A 19,030-nucleotide genomic window follows, 5' to 3' on the forward strand; every position below is an offset into this window, starting at 1 on the left:
TTAAAAGCTCTCTGGAATCTGACTGCAGAAACTGTCAAAGAAATTTCTCCTTTCGTATGACAGATTTACATATCCCAGAGACACATCATGCTTAAAATCTGTTTGTTGTTCCAATTTTAAGGAACATTTTGCACAACAAACACCGTAGTAAGCAGTAGGAATTCATGGTAGCCTACACTGCATAACGAGGTTCCTAATGGTCTTGAATAATATTACGTACTCACTACAAATGAAGTTGCATCCAATCTAAAGGTATTAACATCTGGCCCTCAGCAGACATGGGAGAAATCTCTGACACGTCCAGTATTTACTTGGGTCCGTGTCAGTGAGCTGGCTCACAAAATGTAACACAGGACTCTGTTAGGAAGCAGTTCTTTTTACACGGGTAGTCCTTTCATCATTGCAAGGCACCCTGCTATGTGCAAAGCTCCAGGCAACTTGTACTGAATTGTAGAGGTGAGGCCTGCAGAGATTTCTTTGCCCTTTGCAATAGATTCTCAGCACTGGTTTTACTCCTGGCTGACTGATCAGAAAGGGCAGGCTCAAATGATTTGAGTTTCATGAAATAAGAGTGCTGGAGCACTAGCCGAAATGAGAATCTTGTGCTGGGGATGCAAGTGAAGGGAAGCAGGAGTGCAATGCATCTTCTCAATTGCATGCTGATTTAATAAAGTAGGACACAGTACACTCGGCAAGCAATATTCAAATATCTTTGGCGGTAACACCAGTCATTTCTACTCACCCAATTACAGCCTGTGGCTCAATTTTGCCTATTTTTAGTATAATTAGCCTCTATTAGCTGCAGAAGTATAGCAACCTGCCAGTTAGGGATTGTGGCTGGAATGTGTCTGTGTTCTTACTACAAGCCTGCCCAGGAATATCTCCTAGTCCCAAGTATCTAGTAGTTTAAAACTCGGTAAATCTTCTCATCAAGAAGGATGCTACACATTCACAAACTGGTAATAAAACCAAAAACCAACAGCTGAGAACTACTGACAAGAGATGAACTCTGCAGTGCTTCCTAAACTGTGATCCATTCCAAGTGCACAACCTATTAACGTCTCCCTGAGGTTCCTAATTCTGCTTGCTGCTGTGTTTTCTTGCAGAATAACAGCTCCGGAGCCCACGGCAAGAATAGGTCACTTAAAGTCATCACAAATTTTACTCTTGACTCTGTTCAGCTCCTACTGAGACAGATGAATGATGGCAACAGATCCTACAAATACATGTCTGAGCACACCCAGATTCTAAGTGCAACTGAAAGGGGCCAGAAAGTAGTAGCAGGTTTCAGAAGCAGCTCTGTACGACCTCCCAAGGTTGTCTGAATTCTCAGATGAAGCCAATACTTTGTCCTTAAGTTGCTACTGCTGCCAACTGTGTAGTCACAGCCTAGATAAAGACTTAGAGCAGTCCGTTCTGGATCTGACTGAAATGACTAGGAACACTCATCACAAAGAATGGCACATGGTCCGAGATGGGAGATGGCAGCGGGCCACCCAAGTCCCACCAAAAGCTGATAGACAAATATTCAAATGCGCTGTTGCTCTCCTGACAGTGCTGATAGCATCATGAAGGGTGTGACATACTTTGAGGGCTTACAACTGTCTGCACACATTTCAAAGAACAACCAAACAAGCTTTTGAGGAAGATATGTTCTAGCCGCAAATGTTTTGAAGGTTTCCTGAGAATCCCTCGTGAATGACTGCCAGAGCAAGTGTTGGACTGGGAAGCATATCAATAGAGCTGTATTTATTCCAGCATTTGGAGTTACTTTTATTGGGTTAATTTCAGTACCGAATATCCCTTTATTCCCCTTTAGAACTTTCACTCTGTTGCTAATTTGCCTACAGGAATCAGTTTGTATGGTCCATAAGGAGTGAGGCAGCATTTCTGACAAGAGATCCCAGTATTCAGGGCATACTGACTCTTTCCACTGTCTCTTTTAACCACGGTTATCCACTACACAGCCTAAAGACAGCAGCAGGGATTAAGTGTAAGTCAGCTGAAGATGGCAGTCTTACTATTTACTGTTCTCTCTCTTCATCCTCTACACTATTTCTGAACAAAGGGAAGACAACTAGATACAAATCTTGCTATGAACAGTTCTGCAAATAGTTGATGTACTGAAAATCAGGCCTGGCTGCTCCTTATCTCCAAACATAAAGGGACAAATATGTAACTGATCCATAAAATGTCACATTTACCTACAAAGAACCCATGGCCATTTGTAGCAGAGCAGCCTGCATGAATGCCTCCTGGTAGGATCAGGATTTGGAGAGTGTTAAGATCACAACGGGAAGAGGCGAAATACAGAGAAATGAAGATAGTTATTGGAAGATGCTGAACTCATCTAAATGAGAACATGGGGCATCAGAAGGAGCCAGGAAACCAAACTGCTACGGTATACTGAAAATACTAGGCATGTGAGTACTCTGAATACACGAAGATGAAGTAAGCTAAGATATTGCATCAGCACAGCTGATTTCAGGATGCCAGGAAGTGTATTTGAAATTTCTGAACACAGTGCTACGTCTTGCTGCTGAGAGTCCATTCATTGGAGCTGTATGCTGTGCTGTTCTTGGTGTGAAGAGCCATGTTCTGACAGAGGGAAGGATGCTCCATCCAGCACACAGAAGTGGCTTTCAAGCAGACTGTGATTCTTTCACATGTTTCTCTCCATTACGTTCCTCCCCAAATGAGGGGCTCGGTACACAACGCAGTAATAAATCCTGTGATGATATTTCTCCACAGAGATTAGATTTTCCATCACTAAGATGATAGCAGGCTTCAGAACTATATGGGTTGGTTTTAGCCAGTGGATTTCCAACAGCCTGCTGCTGGATAGCACAGTACTGAGGTACAATGATGCCAGCATAACTTCACTGGAGAGATGCTGTCTTCTCCTTCAGCTTCCTGTTCCTGCCTACAGCTTTTAGGTGTTACTGTAATATGATAATTAGTAACATTATCTAACAATCCTTGGAATGTATTTTGGATAATTATATCCAATTCATGCCATATTGTACGAGGATTAACAGCAACTATGGAAAAAATATGGAGTGACTGACAACACACCGTCCTTTTAGTTGCCAGGTAAAAGAAAGTAGTTCAGTAAGTCTAATACACATACAGAACAAAAAGGGGTCCCTCATTTGACTGCCTTACACAGCACTCTGCAGCAACAACCTTCAGCCACCACTTCCAGCTACTTCCAAAACTGCTGATAGGTAAATGCATGTGGTTAGCTCACAAATGATGCTAATTATCTTAGCGGCAGAAAATTAGAAAGAGATTTTATCATGATTCTCCTTGTGATGAATTCCAGAATTACCCTGATGATGATGAACCACAATAAACAAACGCACGCAGGGCTGCAGAGCGTGGGATTCAGTTTAAAATCAAATCCTCTTTCTTCATCTAAGAAAGAAGTCCTGAAATGGGCTGAAACTGGGACAGCTGGCTGTGCCAGTGCTGGTGGAGTCAGACAAAGGCAAATGGTGCCATGTGCCACCATCAATCTGCACAAGCAGCTCTTGTTGGTGTACAATAACCAATGGATGTTCTTGCTAAGCAGCCAGCACAGCCTGACTCTATCCTTACGCTGTCATTTTTAGACTCACGGGGGCACAAGGCTTAACACTGCTTTTGCTTCAGCCCCCAAGAGCCAAGCATTGTGTTGGTGAAGCAGAAGAAGGGGGAGATGCCTCCTCTCAGCACTACATATTATTAAGAGATAATCTTATTACTCCCAAGTGGATCAAAGCTAAGTTACTGTAAGACATTTTTTCTTAACCACATTTCAGTGTACAAAGTGACTCCTAATGAAACTATTAAGTTTGAGTTGAAACCGATTATGCAGGCTCAGGGCAGATAAGTCAATGGTAAACAACAGTGTGATTTCTGTAGAAAAATAAAACGGGTTCTACCACTGTTATGGATTTGTTCCAGGAGCTCTGTGCAGAAGCAGTATCAGGTCACGAATTTGGGTAATACAAAACACGAATGGCAGGCAGGGAGAAGATAATGAAACATATCCTTCAAATAGTAACACTGGAGAGTATTTGGATGGAATAACAATGCTCAGCACTCATAACACTTCACAGTTTTACTGCCTCGTTGGTAGAACATGTATACTGTATTGAAACAAATCACAGAACATCCACTAGCAGCCACATTTTCCAATGTGTTCTGTAACACAAAAGATGAAAAGATCATCTTCCCCCTCTGTCTAGGTTTCTGAAAACATTGGTCGGCCAATGCTAATATCAAATATCAGGGATGGTAACTTTCAGATGTCTTTAATTTGTAGTTGGAGGACAAAAGACACAAACCCATTTCAATTCATTTTACATGCAGATAGTACATGTGCTGCTTCTACTGATTATCACATCAAGTTTGAGTGGAGGTATTCCTGTATCATTACATGATTTTACTTAATGTTTGTTATGTCTATGGGCGAGATATCTTATCCCATTTGATACGTTATGACTGACTAATGGCCAGAATGGGCTCGATAAATCAATTGTTCTGCATAATACATTGTTGGTAGTGGCTTGGATTCCCTATTTCCCCTTTGAATTCGAACACAAAGTAAAATAAGTCCACATTTCTTTAAAGCATGCAGGCAGCTGAAACACACATATTCGCATAAGTTGCAGCACACAGTGAATGGCAAAAGCCATGCAAACCACCAAGCATGAGGAACACACTGTGGATAATGGAGAGGAAAAAAAGGAAGAGATGAAAAGGAAAAAGCAAACCATGCATCCATGAAAGCAATGGTAGGCACTGGTGAAGGAATAAGTGAGCACCTCAAGGTGTAGAGAAAAAAAGGACAGATACCTACCCCAACCTGCGCTATCTAGCTACCGACCTGTGGACTTATAGTATCACCAGTTGGCTCACCAAATGGATCACTGTTGGATGAGGCCTGAGACTCATCAGGCTAGAATACAAGAACATAACACCTTTTTTTCTCAACAATAGAAAGTGAAAAGTCAACACGAGGTTATTTTCATGCTGTGGGCATAACAAGTACATCCTATCTCATGAAAACCAGAAAGTGAGACCTCACCATTGATACATTCACAAAAGCCATAATGCTTTTCTACAGCTGATGCAGGCAGGAAAGGACCATACGTGTCATTTTTGTACCTTTGGGTCCTTTTTTGTACAGACTCCTCCTTGCCTTTGGCTCACTTAGGCTCTTATCTGCCTAAGATACCTTGTGATTCAAAGTCACTTCATTTTGATAACACTCCTTGCTTTGGTCCACTAAGGCAAAGAAATACCAAGGGCCAGAACATTGAGGAATGCAACGAGGGAAGCAGTTGGGATGCCAGAATGTGGAAGACAACATCAACCATCATTTTTTAGCGCACAACCTCTCGCATTTCTTTCTGCATCCTCAGCACTTGTGTCATTTTACCTTGGACTTCCTTACCATCAGTAAGTGAACACTGGTACTGGATAAAGTTAACATGCATAACTTCATATATGAACTCTGAGTTTGGTTCCTTGCATGCAGTATTAGGACACATCAACAGAAATGCTGTGCTGATGTTCCCAGCTATCAAAATCAAACCTGCAAATGCAGATCCCCTTAATTACCACCCAGTCCTACTAGAAGCCTGTGATCTCTGATGCTACTGAACAGCGTTTAAGTATCTCCTCCCTCTTTTCTAGCTAAAAAGTGCAGATTGGTATTTAGAAGCCTTATTGCTACTCACAGCCTCCTGCTCCTCACTTTTGCTTGGGCTTTCAAACCCCTCTTCAAAGAGGTCATCTGCAGCAGGATCACTGGTATGAGATGCTGATGATTTCGATGGAGAACTCTGTCTGGGTGCAGGGGTTGGAGCTGAACAAAGATTAAGGTGACAGCAACAGAATATATATCTCTTCATTTGTTCAGAGTGACACAGCAGCACAAAATTTGTTCATGCTCTAGAGCCCTCAACTCATATTCCCCAAAAACCACTTACAGCAAAGAGTTGTAAGATATAAATTTAAACAGAAAAGTCATTATCGATTCTGTAGGTCTGATTTCATTCAGTGGCTTCCAAATTAAGTTTGGCTGCATCTGGCTCATGTCTTTAGGAACCAAGGAGACACCGCTACATCACATTAGGAATGCGTAAGTTGCCTGCCCTGTGGCAGATAAGCAAAACATAAGGTCTCTGACTGGCTGCTGGTAAATGCCTCCTGAATTCCTTTTCAGCAATCTGCAAAATCCCCCATCTCCATGCTATGGCCATGCTAAGCCCATTTTACAGCTGCTCAATGCATTTCCCCACATGTCCAACACATCAAGCAATTAGAATAAATACCCATCTCCTACTTTGTGCAAAGTATGCCTTGAATGGGACATAGAAAAATCATTTGTAAGGTTGAATGTTACCAGCATTTTCCAACCAGCTGGCACGTCCCTAGCACAGAGCATATATTACTGTCTTATTAGCAATTAAATTTCAGGCTGCAGCTACTGGGGCCGTTGATTTGAATGGTCTCTGTAACACTCTTCTTTATGGCCGGAACACATTTAATAAGCCAGACCATGCATGAAGGTTCTCAGTCCACATCTGTGTTGCAATTTAGTATATGAAAAGTTAAATGCTTCAAGGAGCAGTCACATTTGAGGAAAGTTATGGCATAAATGATACGAATACTCACGTGAGTTTGTTGATGGCGTCGTGGAAGTCACAGGAGTCAAATTTAACTGAGAGATGTCAAAGTCATCACAATCATCTGCTTCCTGTGCCATCCCAACTTTGTTAAAGTAACTTGAGAAGGCCTCTGAGGTACAACTGAGGGAAGGCTGATCTGGTTTTCTTGATGGCACCGGTGGAGGCTGAGCCATCTGGAAATCTTTAAACATTTCTTTTCCCATTTTCTGTCTGGGCCTGTCTGTCTGCGGACTCGATCTGTTGGAATCGCTTGTGGGTGGAACAGTAGCTATAGGAGCAATGGTACCTTGAAACATGGCTGCTTGTAAAGGCAAAACAGTTTGTGTTGGCATGAAGGCAGTTGGTTGGAACTGACCAGCTACAGACGGCCACGGCTGCTGGGCAGGAGGAAAAATCCCAGGTTGGCCCCATGCTATCGGCTGTCCTCCCTGCATCACCTGAGCAACTGGAGGCTGAGCACCCATGGCCAACTGCTGTTGAACAAGTGGTTGCTGTCCCCAGAAGGAGGGCAAAACAGCTCCCATGGCAACATAACCTTCAAAGAATAAAGAAAGCAGAAAAATAAGAATTCCAATAACGTCAGGTGCATGCAGAAAAGGCCACACAATAAATCAGAAATATGCGCGCTGCATTACTGATCCCAGAGCTTCAGCTTTTCTTTGAGAAGAAAATAGAAATACGTGTTTGAATTCATATTACAAACACTTCTGCACAAAAACATGGGTTCGGTGTATATTAGCCATAATCCTTCTCCTTTGCTGAACAAAATACTATTCTCTTCTTAGAGACTACTTGTATGACTACTTACACACATCTGTGAAGACATCTGCATGGACCTCAGCCCTGTGCCACAACCAGAAACTAAGTAAAGTTTCAATCATTGGCTGATTCTAATTGGACCTTGCGAGGCAATAAAAACCCAACTCTGTGATTCCAAGTTAATGAGTGATGAAAGAAGGAACAGTAACTCTGTGGGTGGCTGTAATACGTTCTCTAGGCATCCTTCTATCCTGTACCCACCATCACCTCATTTAATCAGTAAGGGTTTTCACCTGACATTATCCCCAGACACTTCACCATCAGCATAATCTTTCTGAGATGTGGTGGCCAATCTAATGCTGCAACACAGCCCATCTGATAAAGAGTCACTTAGGAAGTCACTGTTGAATGATTCAAGGCATTCCTACTTCTTCCTAAGTGGAGCTGAGTGCTGTTCTTGCAGTGCTCTGAGTATCCCAGGGAGAGATCAGCAGTCAAAACCCAATTCCTTGCATGTCTGTGCCAAATGTTACATGGTTTTTGAATTTTTAGCACTTTGAGGAACACAGAAAAGTCTATGGGAAAACACCAGGGTTTACCTAAGTGGAGTACTTTTGAAATGTAATCAAATCCTTCATGTCTCATTCTCTGTTTACCGAAGACAGCACAAGATATTCATTGCAATTGAATGAATTTCAATTGCAATGACCAGGGCTAAGCCAGCTGCTTTTCTCTCTCTTGCAGCTGTTCTTAGAAGGTATGTTATATAGATGGCTACACTGTGGTTGAATTTCCAGTGACAATTTCGGGTTTTGCTTTTAATAATGTTGGTAAACTCATTATCATGTATTATTGGCTTGTTAAAGACTCGTTTTGCCTTGCTCTGCAGCACTGTCCTCAAAATCCTTCCCACTTCCACTGGACAGAATCAATGCTCTGAGGATTGAAATGCAAACCAGAGCTGAGAACTGATGACCAAATTTGAGCCAAACCCATATTTCTGGTAGATTTCTTACCTGAGGGTACGGCAGCAGTGCTGAAAGGTACAGAACCAAACATGTCTGTACTAGCAGGAAGTGACTGGGATGAAGATGGGATAAAGGCATCACCTGGAGTAGCAGGAGTCTGCAATGGGACAGGAATAAAATGAAACGATACATATCAGCTGCAGCATATATTCACTGTCACTTCTCTGAAGTTCACAGTTTTACAGGAAAGAAAGCAAAAGAATGGAAAGATATAGAAGGAGAAAAGCAGTAGAAATAAAGAGCATTAGAATGTGCTGGAGACAGGAGAAAAAGAAAATGAGAGAGAATTTGTGCCAGAGGAAAATAAAAATAAGCTTTGTCTGGATTATATCACACATAGATATCAGTATATAGTCTTGTGATTCTAGCCATTAGGGGACAGCCTGCATAAGCTACAGACTTAGGTATTAATGCAGAAAAACAGTAAAGGTAAATGAAATATCTGCAAGATATAACAATGCTTCCAATCAACCAACAGGTCCAGAGCCAGAGGTCCACATTAAAGGAGAAATATAACCTAATTGCTCAAGCCAAGGGCAAGGGGACAGGACTTAGAGTATCTAATCCCAAACATCCTCCAGAATACACTGGAGATCTGAGCCTGGTGATTTCAGAGCACCTCCATTTACTCAGTATCTTCATACTCCAGTACAGCTTAACATAAGGTTCAAAAATGCAATAGGAAAATAATGGCTGTGTTTTCATCCTGTGATGCAAAAATGCCTGTGGAGAATGCTTCCATTCCTCTCAAAACACATTCAGCTTTCCCTCTCTTTACTCTTTTGTCTACCTTTAATAGCAGTTCTGGGCTACGTGCTTGGTGGATCCTAGGAGTCGTGATATATCAGCTATAACTGGATCTTGCTGCAACACAGGAGAGAGGCAGGGAGCTCAAGACAGAGAGCAGTGAAGCATGCAGCTCTGATAAACACCATGGAAGGAGATCCACAGTTCAGATTATATCTTATGTGACACCTAGCCCTATATCAGATAAATAAAAATTGAAGATATTTTCGCACTTCTTCAAGAACCCGTGATTCCACGTTCAATTTGCTTCACTTTTATTTTCTTGGAACATAAAAACTACTTTGAAATCCTCCCTACTGCAATGGCCAATGACCTGAATTGTAAACATGCTCCATAAACGTGTTGGAAAAGGATGTAGAAAAAGACCTCATGCAGTTTCCCTTATTAGGATACTTACTGGGGGAGAGGTTACATCGGGAGGAGTGGACATGTCCCCAAAAAGCTCTAGTTGGGTAACAGCCTGTAAAGATAAAAATAATAACATTTCCATTTATCTTTTGAGGAAAAGAAAGAGCAAGCTAATTCACAACAACTCGTAAAGTTCACTAGTAACAGCCATCAATACAAAACAAAAAGAGCCATGTAGGCTTCAAAATGTCCAGTTCCATATAGAAGAAACACATGGACTCGAGCTGTGGGACTTTTATATTGCCCATGGACCTAACTAGATGGCAGCTGATGCTAAAAAATGGTACTGTGGGGAATTCTCCTCCCTAAAAAACGAATGAAGCATGAAAAAACTACTCTGAATGGGACTGGATGCATTATTGCTCTGCCCTTAACATCACTGAAAACCAAGCACAATTTACCACCATCTCTGTTCCCTGGATCCTTTTCTAAATCCCCAAATCAAGGTCTTAAAACACGGCAGCAGGCTGTGGAAGTGACAGAAGGATACAGAAGGGAAGGACTTTGAGAGCACTGCCTGATTTCCCCTTGCCCGTGGGACAGGTGTGACCTGGATAAGTGGACTTGAAGGAGGATGCACAACTGGGTTATTATAAGTTTGTAACTCTACATAGAACTCATGTTGGAAGTGTTTTCTTAAGGGCATCCTTCAGATTGATCTCAAAATAGGTCACCCATACAAGTCTCACATAACTGGACCAGAAGGGAAAAAGCAATTTCATAATAAGGAGCACCTTGACTGGCTGCGTAATCAAACCTCTGTCACATGCTCTGCAATAAAATTGCTTGTTTCTACCCAAAACTTCACTCTGTGAAATGACTGGGTTGAAAGTCCTCATATTTTAACTGGAAATCAGAGTAAGATATTAATTAAGGTTAATACAGCAGCCTGAAGGACCCCTATAGGGATATAACGCTCAGAAAGGCTCCACTTTCAAAGGGTCAATTTCAGGACAGCCTGATTTCAGCTCTCAACCTCTGGCCATTATTCTAACAAACACTGATGATTTAAGGTAATGAGTGTTTTCAGTATGGGCAGAGCTACAGAATGTGGCCAGTCTTTACAATTAGAAAGAAGCTGCTCATGGCTGAACTATAAGGACAGAAATAGCCACAGGGTCCGTGTGTGCTCACGTTGAGATCTGGGTGGAAGGCAGCAGAAGCAGTCACACTTGTAGGGATGTCACCCCAAGCTGGGTGCTTTCCCCCCAGATCAGCTCAGCTGGAGAGCAGGACCACCAAACCTCAGAGCTCCATGGCAGACCTAAATCCATCTACAGTCATTAGCAGGATGTATATATAGGAATGCCATGGTGGGAGCTCAAGTAGTTTCACCACTTTTCTGCTTGTGGGCTTCCCTTTTCCTCTGCTCTGTACTCAATTGTACCCACACATACAGGGAGCTGGAATTCTTGGTCTGAATGAGATTTAGTGGCAACAATAACTTGGTTCATCAAATCTCTTCTCTGCTCTCTGCAACCTCCTTTCACATACACTCAATATTAACTTGAGACTTGACCTGCCAACACTGAGCCCTTACATTAACCACCATGCTAGCTGATCAGTCTTCACAGCTTTACAGCCATAGGGGAAAAAAACACCCAAAGACCTTTTTCCCCCACACTTTTCCATCGTAAGTGCTCTTTTAAGAAATAAGACCATTGTTCAACATATAATAGTTTCAAAGGTTTGTACATTTTTTTGCAATCCAATCTCTGTTCCCCCTTACAAAAGCAATGCTACAATCAGTTTCAGCTGGAATCTATATAGCAGCTTGGATAACTCCCAACTTTATGTCTAAAAAAATAACTAGGGATGAATTACTTCATGCCATTATTTCATTCTCACATCATGCCATATATATTAAATAGATCTCATTTTGCTTTGGTGATATAACACTAACATAATGCATTTTGTTCCTACGAGCCTATATATCCCAGTAAATATCTGCATGGAAATGGAAGAAGGAATAAGGAAGAAAATCATGTTTTCTTCAGGGCACACCAATTCTAGAGTATATGGCCAAAATCCTGCTTGAATACTGCAAAAAACCGAACAACACAGAGTGTGGGCACACACACTAGTTACAATGCCCACAGATTAGAATGACGACAAGGGCAGCCCTCTTCTGAAGTCACTCCAAGCCTTGTGTAGGCGCTGCTGATTCAGAGGCCAGGAGACACCATATCTCAAAAGAGGCCACTTTCTCCCCATCTCCCCAAACAACCTGCTCAGCATCACCCCCAAATCTGCTTTTTTTTCCCTCCCTTCATCACTGCTGAGGTTTTTGCAGAGCCATCCCCACAATCACAGTGTTACCCAACTGTAGATGGTGGGATTCTGGCCACCACCTTTTACTTTTGTGAATTCAGTCTCACTACACACAACCAAATGCACCTGTTAAGACTTTTTTATATTATCCCCATCTGCTATATTAGCTAAGTTCCAGCAAAGTTAATCCCAAGCTAAACATTTTCAGATGGCACTATTCCTATGGTTGATTATCTCCTTAAAACATTTTTAGTGTTACAACCTTACCTGAGTGACTGAACCAAGATTTTCATCAATATCCAGCAATAAGTTTCCATTCTCCAGCTGTAAAGCATGATTTATGAAATGAAATGAATGATTTATGAAAATGACATGAATTTCTGAGCATGAAAATGAAAACCTCCATAATTATTGACTCCGCTATATTGAAATGAAAACCCTTCCCATCTCGCAGTGAGTACAGACAGGATATCACACAGACAAAACGAGTTTGAATGCTGCAAGGTGGGGAGAAAAAACACAACTTATCCATGCTAAATCTTCTGATGGATACAACAACGCCAACGCTTGCATCCCAACTCTTTAGTTTTTCAGATGTTTCTTAATAGCATACAGAGCAAAGTCTGGTTCTGATGACATTAATGGAATTTCTCAATGGTTTGGGGAAAGGAAGGGCTTAAGATGCTCAGAGGGAAAAAAAATACAGTTGTGAATCAAAACTCTAATAGCAAATTTGAGGAAGAACAGCCTTTCAATCCCTGAAAATCAAACATGCAACTGAGAAGTTTCATGGGAATCACTGTCCTGTAAACCCATCTCATAATAAGCCCCCATAGCCTCAGAAATGGCTCAGAATGTCTCCCCCAGCACCTCATTTCAGCCCTTGTTGGCTTTGTGAATGCAGCAGGGAGGCAGCACGTGTGCAGGATGGGACTGCTGGAAATTCCCACTTGTGCTGCAGTGGGACCCTGCACAATGCTGGTATCCCATTACCAGGTGGGGCTGCATCTCGCATCTGCAGGGGTGGGATGTGGGGGGCTTTGGGGCCCTTTCAACCCAAATCTGTGATGATATTCAACAACCATGAACCTGGTAAGACACTCCAGCCCCCGATCTTGCCTTCTGTGAGTTCCCCGTGGACTTTCTCTCCTTCATTACCTAAAAATGTGCCTCCTTAACATAAGCTCAGCCAGCAGAGCAGCGTGGTGCCATCCGCACAGAGTGAGGCGGAGGAGCAAGCATTAATCCTTGTATCTGAGCGACGTGAAACCTGTAATGAAAGCTCCATCTTCCCATACAGGCATGTGAGACATATTGTAAATCTTCTAAACACCAACTATGTAAATCTGGCTCCTTAAAGCAGCAGCAAGCTTTTTTAAAGCACTCCAGCCACTAATGAAATTCCTCGTGACACTTTTCACTGCTTGGTAAAGAAAAGCATATAATCCAAAGGCTGGGAAAAACACCACCACCACCACAGGAGTAAAGAAGTGCTCAGAGAGAAGCAAACTGCAGGTTTCATAAACCTGAACCAAAACCCACCCACCTCCATTCTGCAGTGTATCCTGTCTGACTGCCAAGTACTCTGAAAAACAGCTTTTTTTTTTCCCTAAGCAGTATTTGGAGATTAAAAGGGAAATCTAAGAGTGGGAGACATGGGTTTTTTTTTAGCTTCAGTTCTACACCTGGAAGAGCCAGAATAGTCAGCTCCTTTACTTGGCCTGGTTTTGCCATAGGACCACTCCAACACTGACTTACAGCAGGAAAAAAACCTGAGTAATATAGCTAGACTTTTGCAGATGAGATGATAAAAGCAGCCACTTAAAGCGTGGTTCTGAAATCCCAGAGAATGAAGCAAAGAATGGTGCTTAAAATAAATAAATAAATAATAAAAATACCCACAGTAATTATCTCGCACTCTGATACAGATCTCAGCAAGTTAAAAAGTGTATGTAGGATACTAAATATAGTGATTAACCAGCAATTAGCAATTAACCTTTGAGCTGGGTATTAGCTATTCAGATCCTCTCACAGCAGAGGGATTTACACACATTTCCTGCCCTCCTCTTGGCCCGGCAGATAACAGAGTGTTCGCCTGGCCATGCTGCTGCTCTGTGCTTCTGAGCCCTATGTGCATTTCACATGCAAAGTTTAATGATGAGTCAATGGTTAATACTGATGCTGAAGATACATATTGTTTTCATTTTAGTTGAGAATGTAAACATTTTGGCTATATCAAGTATTATTCATTTTCTGATGGTTCAAATCATTGTTCTAGGTCATCAAGGCTTGCACATTTTATACACAAGGAATGCTGATATTACACAAGCTCCATGAGCTGCAAGCTGCTTGCTAATTAACTACAGCTCATTCTAAAAAACACAGCTCTAACAAAGGAGCACAGCAGAACTGTGGCTAAACCAAACACCATTGAAACCACAGCCAGTAGGTTGGGACTCACTAATATCCAACAGGCAACACTGTCATCCCACAAAACTGCTTCCCTCCCTGGAAGCACTCAAGTACAGGCTGGATGGGGCTGGGAGGATCTAGAGGGAGGTGTCCCTGCCTATTGCAGAGGGCTTGGAACTACACGATCCTAAAGGTTCTTTCCAACTCAAACCATTATATGATACTATGATCTTACAAATACAGATAGGGGACGGACCTTGACTGATCCTAACAAACTAATGTATTTTCAAATGTTGCCATAGTTAGCTGTGCCTGATAAAAATCCACGCCCAGTGTTAAGACTTGGGCATGGGATTGGGCTGAATGCAGCTAAGTCAGGCATTCGACCTCAGGAGTCTTTCAGCAAAGGTAAGCAGAAAGGGAAGGTTTTGCAGGCACAGATGGTCAGAGGTTGGGTCTGTGCACTCTCTTTCTTCTCCTGTATGAAAATTGGATCCCAAAAGCAGATGACAGAGGCTGAAGTTAAGAAGTCAACATCATCAGTTTGCAAAGTAAGGCTACTGATGCAAACTTATGGGAAAAGAGCGGTTACAAAACTTTTCTCCACACCAACTGCCACTGAAAAAAAAGCCACTTCTTAGAGGATCAGAATCAACTGGAAAGTTACTCTGAGCTGCTCTATTGCCAGACATTTTGAGATGACATTACTCCAGGGCCAGACCTTCTGTGTGAGCTGCTGGAGATGCCGTGCCCATGGCTTCCAGATGATGCCTTCCAGGCACGCTTCTTTTGACACAGGATCTGAAAAATCTGCAAATGTCAATGTGTTCTGAGCCAGAAATAAAAACACAGCTCTCCCAAACAGCTCCCCATTTGGGCAGGAGGGACAGGCAGTCCTCGTAGCCCCAAGACCTGGGTGGCCTCTGGTCCAGCCAAACTTCACCTGCAACTAGAGGTCATGGTGAGCATCCCTCTGGGTAGGGCTGCTGGTCTTCCCATCCCTTTGCCCTAAGACAGCCAACTACTCCCTGCCTACTCTGCGCTCATTTGGGAGTATTTCCCATGTATATGGTACAGCTAAATGGTTGCCTTAGCCGTAAGGCTTCAGCTACAATGCCTTGGATCTTTATACAGCAGATGAGTTGTTTGAAAGCCTTCATAAAATGGTAAGCAGAGAGTTTAGACATTCTGATGAGAAGGTTTTATTGTGATGTGACTGACAGTCTCAGTGAAGGGTATTTACAGTCTGACTCTGATTACTAAAAACACCATGACAGGTAGAACTTGATGTGTATGTATAAAGGGGAGACGATGGGAAATTACAACAAAAAGAGCTCATTAAACATTTCACTTTTTTAGAACAGTTAATTTCCCTTACAGAACTACAATTTCTAAGCAGAGCAGGTACCACTTAATACAAGCTCTTTAGGGTAAGCTTGCTTTCTTTGTCTGCTTGATGTCTACCCCCATTGAATTGAGAATATGAGAATTTGTCTAAGGAAGGAGCAAAGTGGAAATGAGAATGAGTACAAGAAGAGGGAGTCAACACAGAGGAAGGGAGATATAGGGAGGAAACTGGGTTCTGGGAGAAGGGTGTGTTTGAAACTGAGCTCTATTCTAACTTTTACATTCAACATTGTGGTAGAAGTCATCCCATTTAAGCGTAGCTAACTGAAAGTCAGTTCCTTATCCTTCCTTCGATCCTTTAAAGCTCCTCCACAGCCACAAAGGAATGAGAGCTGGACGTATCTGGATATATATAACCTCCACTTGAGAGGGACACCTCACAAGACAGGACATTCCTGGAGGTGCCTATATCTCTTCACAGAGAGCCAAAGGTGGAGGGCACCAAGATGACCAGCTCCATGCCCCCACCTTGATGCACTTACGCTAGATATAATTTGCCTGCGAACACATCAGAGGAAAACAACCCCAAGATGGAAAATCGATCTCTATCTAGGGAATGTGGGTAATTCAGCCTGAACTCGAGCAAAACTTGCTGCATTTTTATTAAGTGTTGTATTTATTGTCAGGAGAGAGAATTCATGGTGCCTGAAACCTATTAGGAGCTACTAAAAGTTTCTCTCTTCTCACATCCATTATCAAATTAATGAAAGCAAGACCTCCTAATAAAGGAAGTGTCCTTATAAGTTTAAACCAGGTAGATGAGTTGGATTATTTGCCCTCAGATTGAATTTTAGAGGTTTATATAATAAGGACAGCTATAAATTGGAGGAAAAAAAATTATGGCAAGTGTCTCAATGACAGAGAGTTTCACACACGGAAGGGTGAGCAATAAATCAGATGGGCAGTGGAATATTAAACTGCTAATTTTAAGAGCCATCACTGCTTTTCTTTTCTTTCCTCTTTTTTTTTTAAGTACATATTACTATAAAAAAGGGGAGATAAAATCTCTGCTATTTCTTCCTCCCTCTCCCCCTTTTTCTTATGGCCCTTATAAATTAAAGTAGGTAACTTGTCTGGAGGAAAAGGCCTAACAGGCTTAAATACAACCATGAAATAACAAAAAAATTAAGTCTGCAACATGCTCCAAAGAGATGACACGTTTAATACGTCTGATGATTACAGAGTCGGTTCCATATGCCTTATATCTCACAGCTATGCTCTTTACCAGGACAGTCTAATACCAAAGTGTCTGAAGGCATGATTGCAAGTGTACAGTACGCACAGTTATAATGCAATGACCTAAATTACAGACTATACCCCGAGTAAATCTGAAACATCACTGGAGGAATAATAAAAAAGTCACAGGAAACATACAGAGGAAAACCTCTAACGCTGAGCTATGTGAGAAATGAGTGAAAACTCTACAGCTATTCCTGGTCCACAAACACTTTTAATTAGCTATGCAACATGAGTTATCTTCCTACATTTTCCCAGCCAACAAGATGATGGCTCCCTCCTCCTGGTGGATTATCATGAAATATTTATGGCAAGCTTTGTTTGTTTCTGCAAACCTCAGAAGTGTCACAATTCAGACCCCCATCCAGCCCCTCCCCAGCATTTATCTTTTTTATTTGGCATCTCAGTCTCTGTGCTCAGCCCAAGCTGTGCAGTTTACCATATCCTTGCGTGAAATGAGCCCTTCTCTTTCCCTCTCCTAAACACAGGCATTTCTGCCATGCTTACAGCAGACTGAAATCCTGACCTTTCCCTCCATTTCTCGCACAGAAATACGTATTTTCTGTGTAACCAACACAATCTACATTCTATCAAGATATTGTTTCATTACACAAATGTATACGAAACAACACAACCCACCCTTCAGCAAATGTATGTTTTCTTTCTAAGGCATCTGTCATCCTGCTTCTCTCACCAGCTTGTTACCATTCCTTATACATTCAGGGGATAAATGTTTCACCACTTTTAGATGCTCAGATGCAGAAAGGGAATGGTGCCATTTGGACAGAACAGCGCTTTACCCTCCTTTATGAGCAAAAATCAACTGTCCATGCAAGGCACAGAGCAGAAAGAATTCAGTCTACCGTCTCCGTTGATACTCAACCTGTTACGTACTCCAAGTACTACAGAAATAACACAACCATTTGGGAGCAAATCTCAGGGAGTACATGGGGTGAAAACACAGCCACAACCAGTCGGCACTATGTGACTGCAGCAATGAGAAGGGGTGATAAGCTTCTAGTCGAAGCAGCAGAAAAACCTGCATTAACATGCAGAAGGCTCACTGTCAACTCTTAACTAGACATCACTTTTATAAATGGTGACTTGCATAAGAATCAACCAGAAAAGACAAAAAGGAGGAGATTTAAGTAATGAATGAGATGGATGTAAGTGACATTACCAGCCTGGTTACTTTGAAACAACTCAACAATAGTAGATTGCTGATGAAATTCACATCCTAAGGGATGTGGCACACATCACATACAATAATAAGGGTCACAGAAGCTAAGAAACATACCTTCTGCATATAAATAGTGAAGATACTTACACTTACAGGTTGACTTTTTGGCACATCATAAACACCTTCTTTCTTTTGGCTGGTAGGAACCTGCAACAGCAAACAGACACTGTGGTCATTCTTCCAGCAGGTCTGATGACAAGTCAAAGTTTGCAACTGATATTTAAATACAAGACAGTTGCTTAAGGATGGCATCCTTGACATTGAAGCAGCAATGTTGATGAAGATGGCACTGAAGAAATAGAACATCTATCTGAATTTTTAAAAACCTAAAACTCAGTAGTGCTCAGAGATGAGATTTTCATTCTCAGTTTAGTCCAGCTGCATGGAATTCAGGTGCATTTGGATCTCTTTCCTACAAAAGGGGTTGCTTAATCATTTTACTTGGGGGTTAGAAGATGCACGTGGGAGTTATGATCAGGCCAGAATGTCATCTTCCTCTGTAAAAGAGATCCAGAGCAGCAGTGCAATCAGAGAGAGAGATGTTTGGCCTATGGCATTCAATTTCTTCCTTCCAACTCTTTTAATAATCTAAGTCAAGTGAAGCCACAACATGTATCCCTGCAGTGATTGGGTCCCATGGGCTGCTCGAAGCGATGGCTGGTCACAAATCTGCAATTCTGTAAAGAATTACAGCCTGTCAGGGTGTGAGGATGCACAGCCAGGGAGTCAACAGCCTCTCTTGTGGATAGGAACGATGATGACACAATTAAATAAACTAA

General features: G+C 42.0%; 1 protein-coding gene across 37 annotated transcripts in view; it reads right to left on the reverse strand.

Moving 5' to 3' along the window:
* DAB1 (DAB adaptor protein 1) overlaps nucleotides 1–19,030 on the reverse strand; it is a 341,210-nt gene that overhangs the window by 3,485 nt on the left and 318,695 nt on the right. For 17 of the 37 annotated variants that reach the window (XM_015870667.3, XM_015870663.3, XM_032446392.2 and 14 more), the window contains 7 exons: nucleotides 18,339–18,398; nucleotides 12,224–12,280; nucleotides 9,675–9,737; nucleotides 8,459–8,567; nucleotides 6,670–7,218; nucleotides 5,730–5,857; nucleotides 4,847–4,945 (listed from right to left, as the gene is read on the reverse strand). In XM_015870667.3, coding sequence (XP_015726153.1) covers nucleotides 4,862–4,945; nucleotides 5,730–5,857; nucleotides 6,670–7,218; nucleotides 8,459–8,567; nucleotides 9,675–9,737; nucleotides 12,224–12,280; nucleotides 18,339–18,398 — 1,050 coding nt within the window. In that variant the 3' untranslated portion in view covers nucleotides 4,847–4,861. The remainder of the gene's footprint in view (nucleotides 1–4,846; nucleotides 4,946–5,729; nucleotides 5,858–6,669; nucleotides 7,219–8,458; nucleotides 8,568–9,674; nucleotides 9,738–12,223; nucleotides 12,281–18,338; nucleotides 18,399–19,030) is intronic. The other 20 variants (XM_085511816.1, XM_015870676.3, XM_015870672.3 and 17 more) reach the window with 6 other exon arrangements.

This window comes from Coturnix japonica, chromosome 11 (assembly GCF_054131305.1).
Source record: "Coturnix japonica strain WE chromosome 11, WE-NBRP24, whole genome shotgun sequence".
NCBI lineage: Eukaryota > Metazoa > Chordata > Aves > Galliformes > Phasianidae > Coturnix > Coturnix japonica.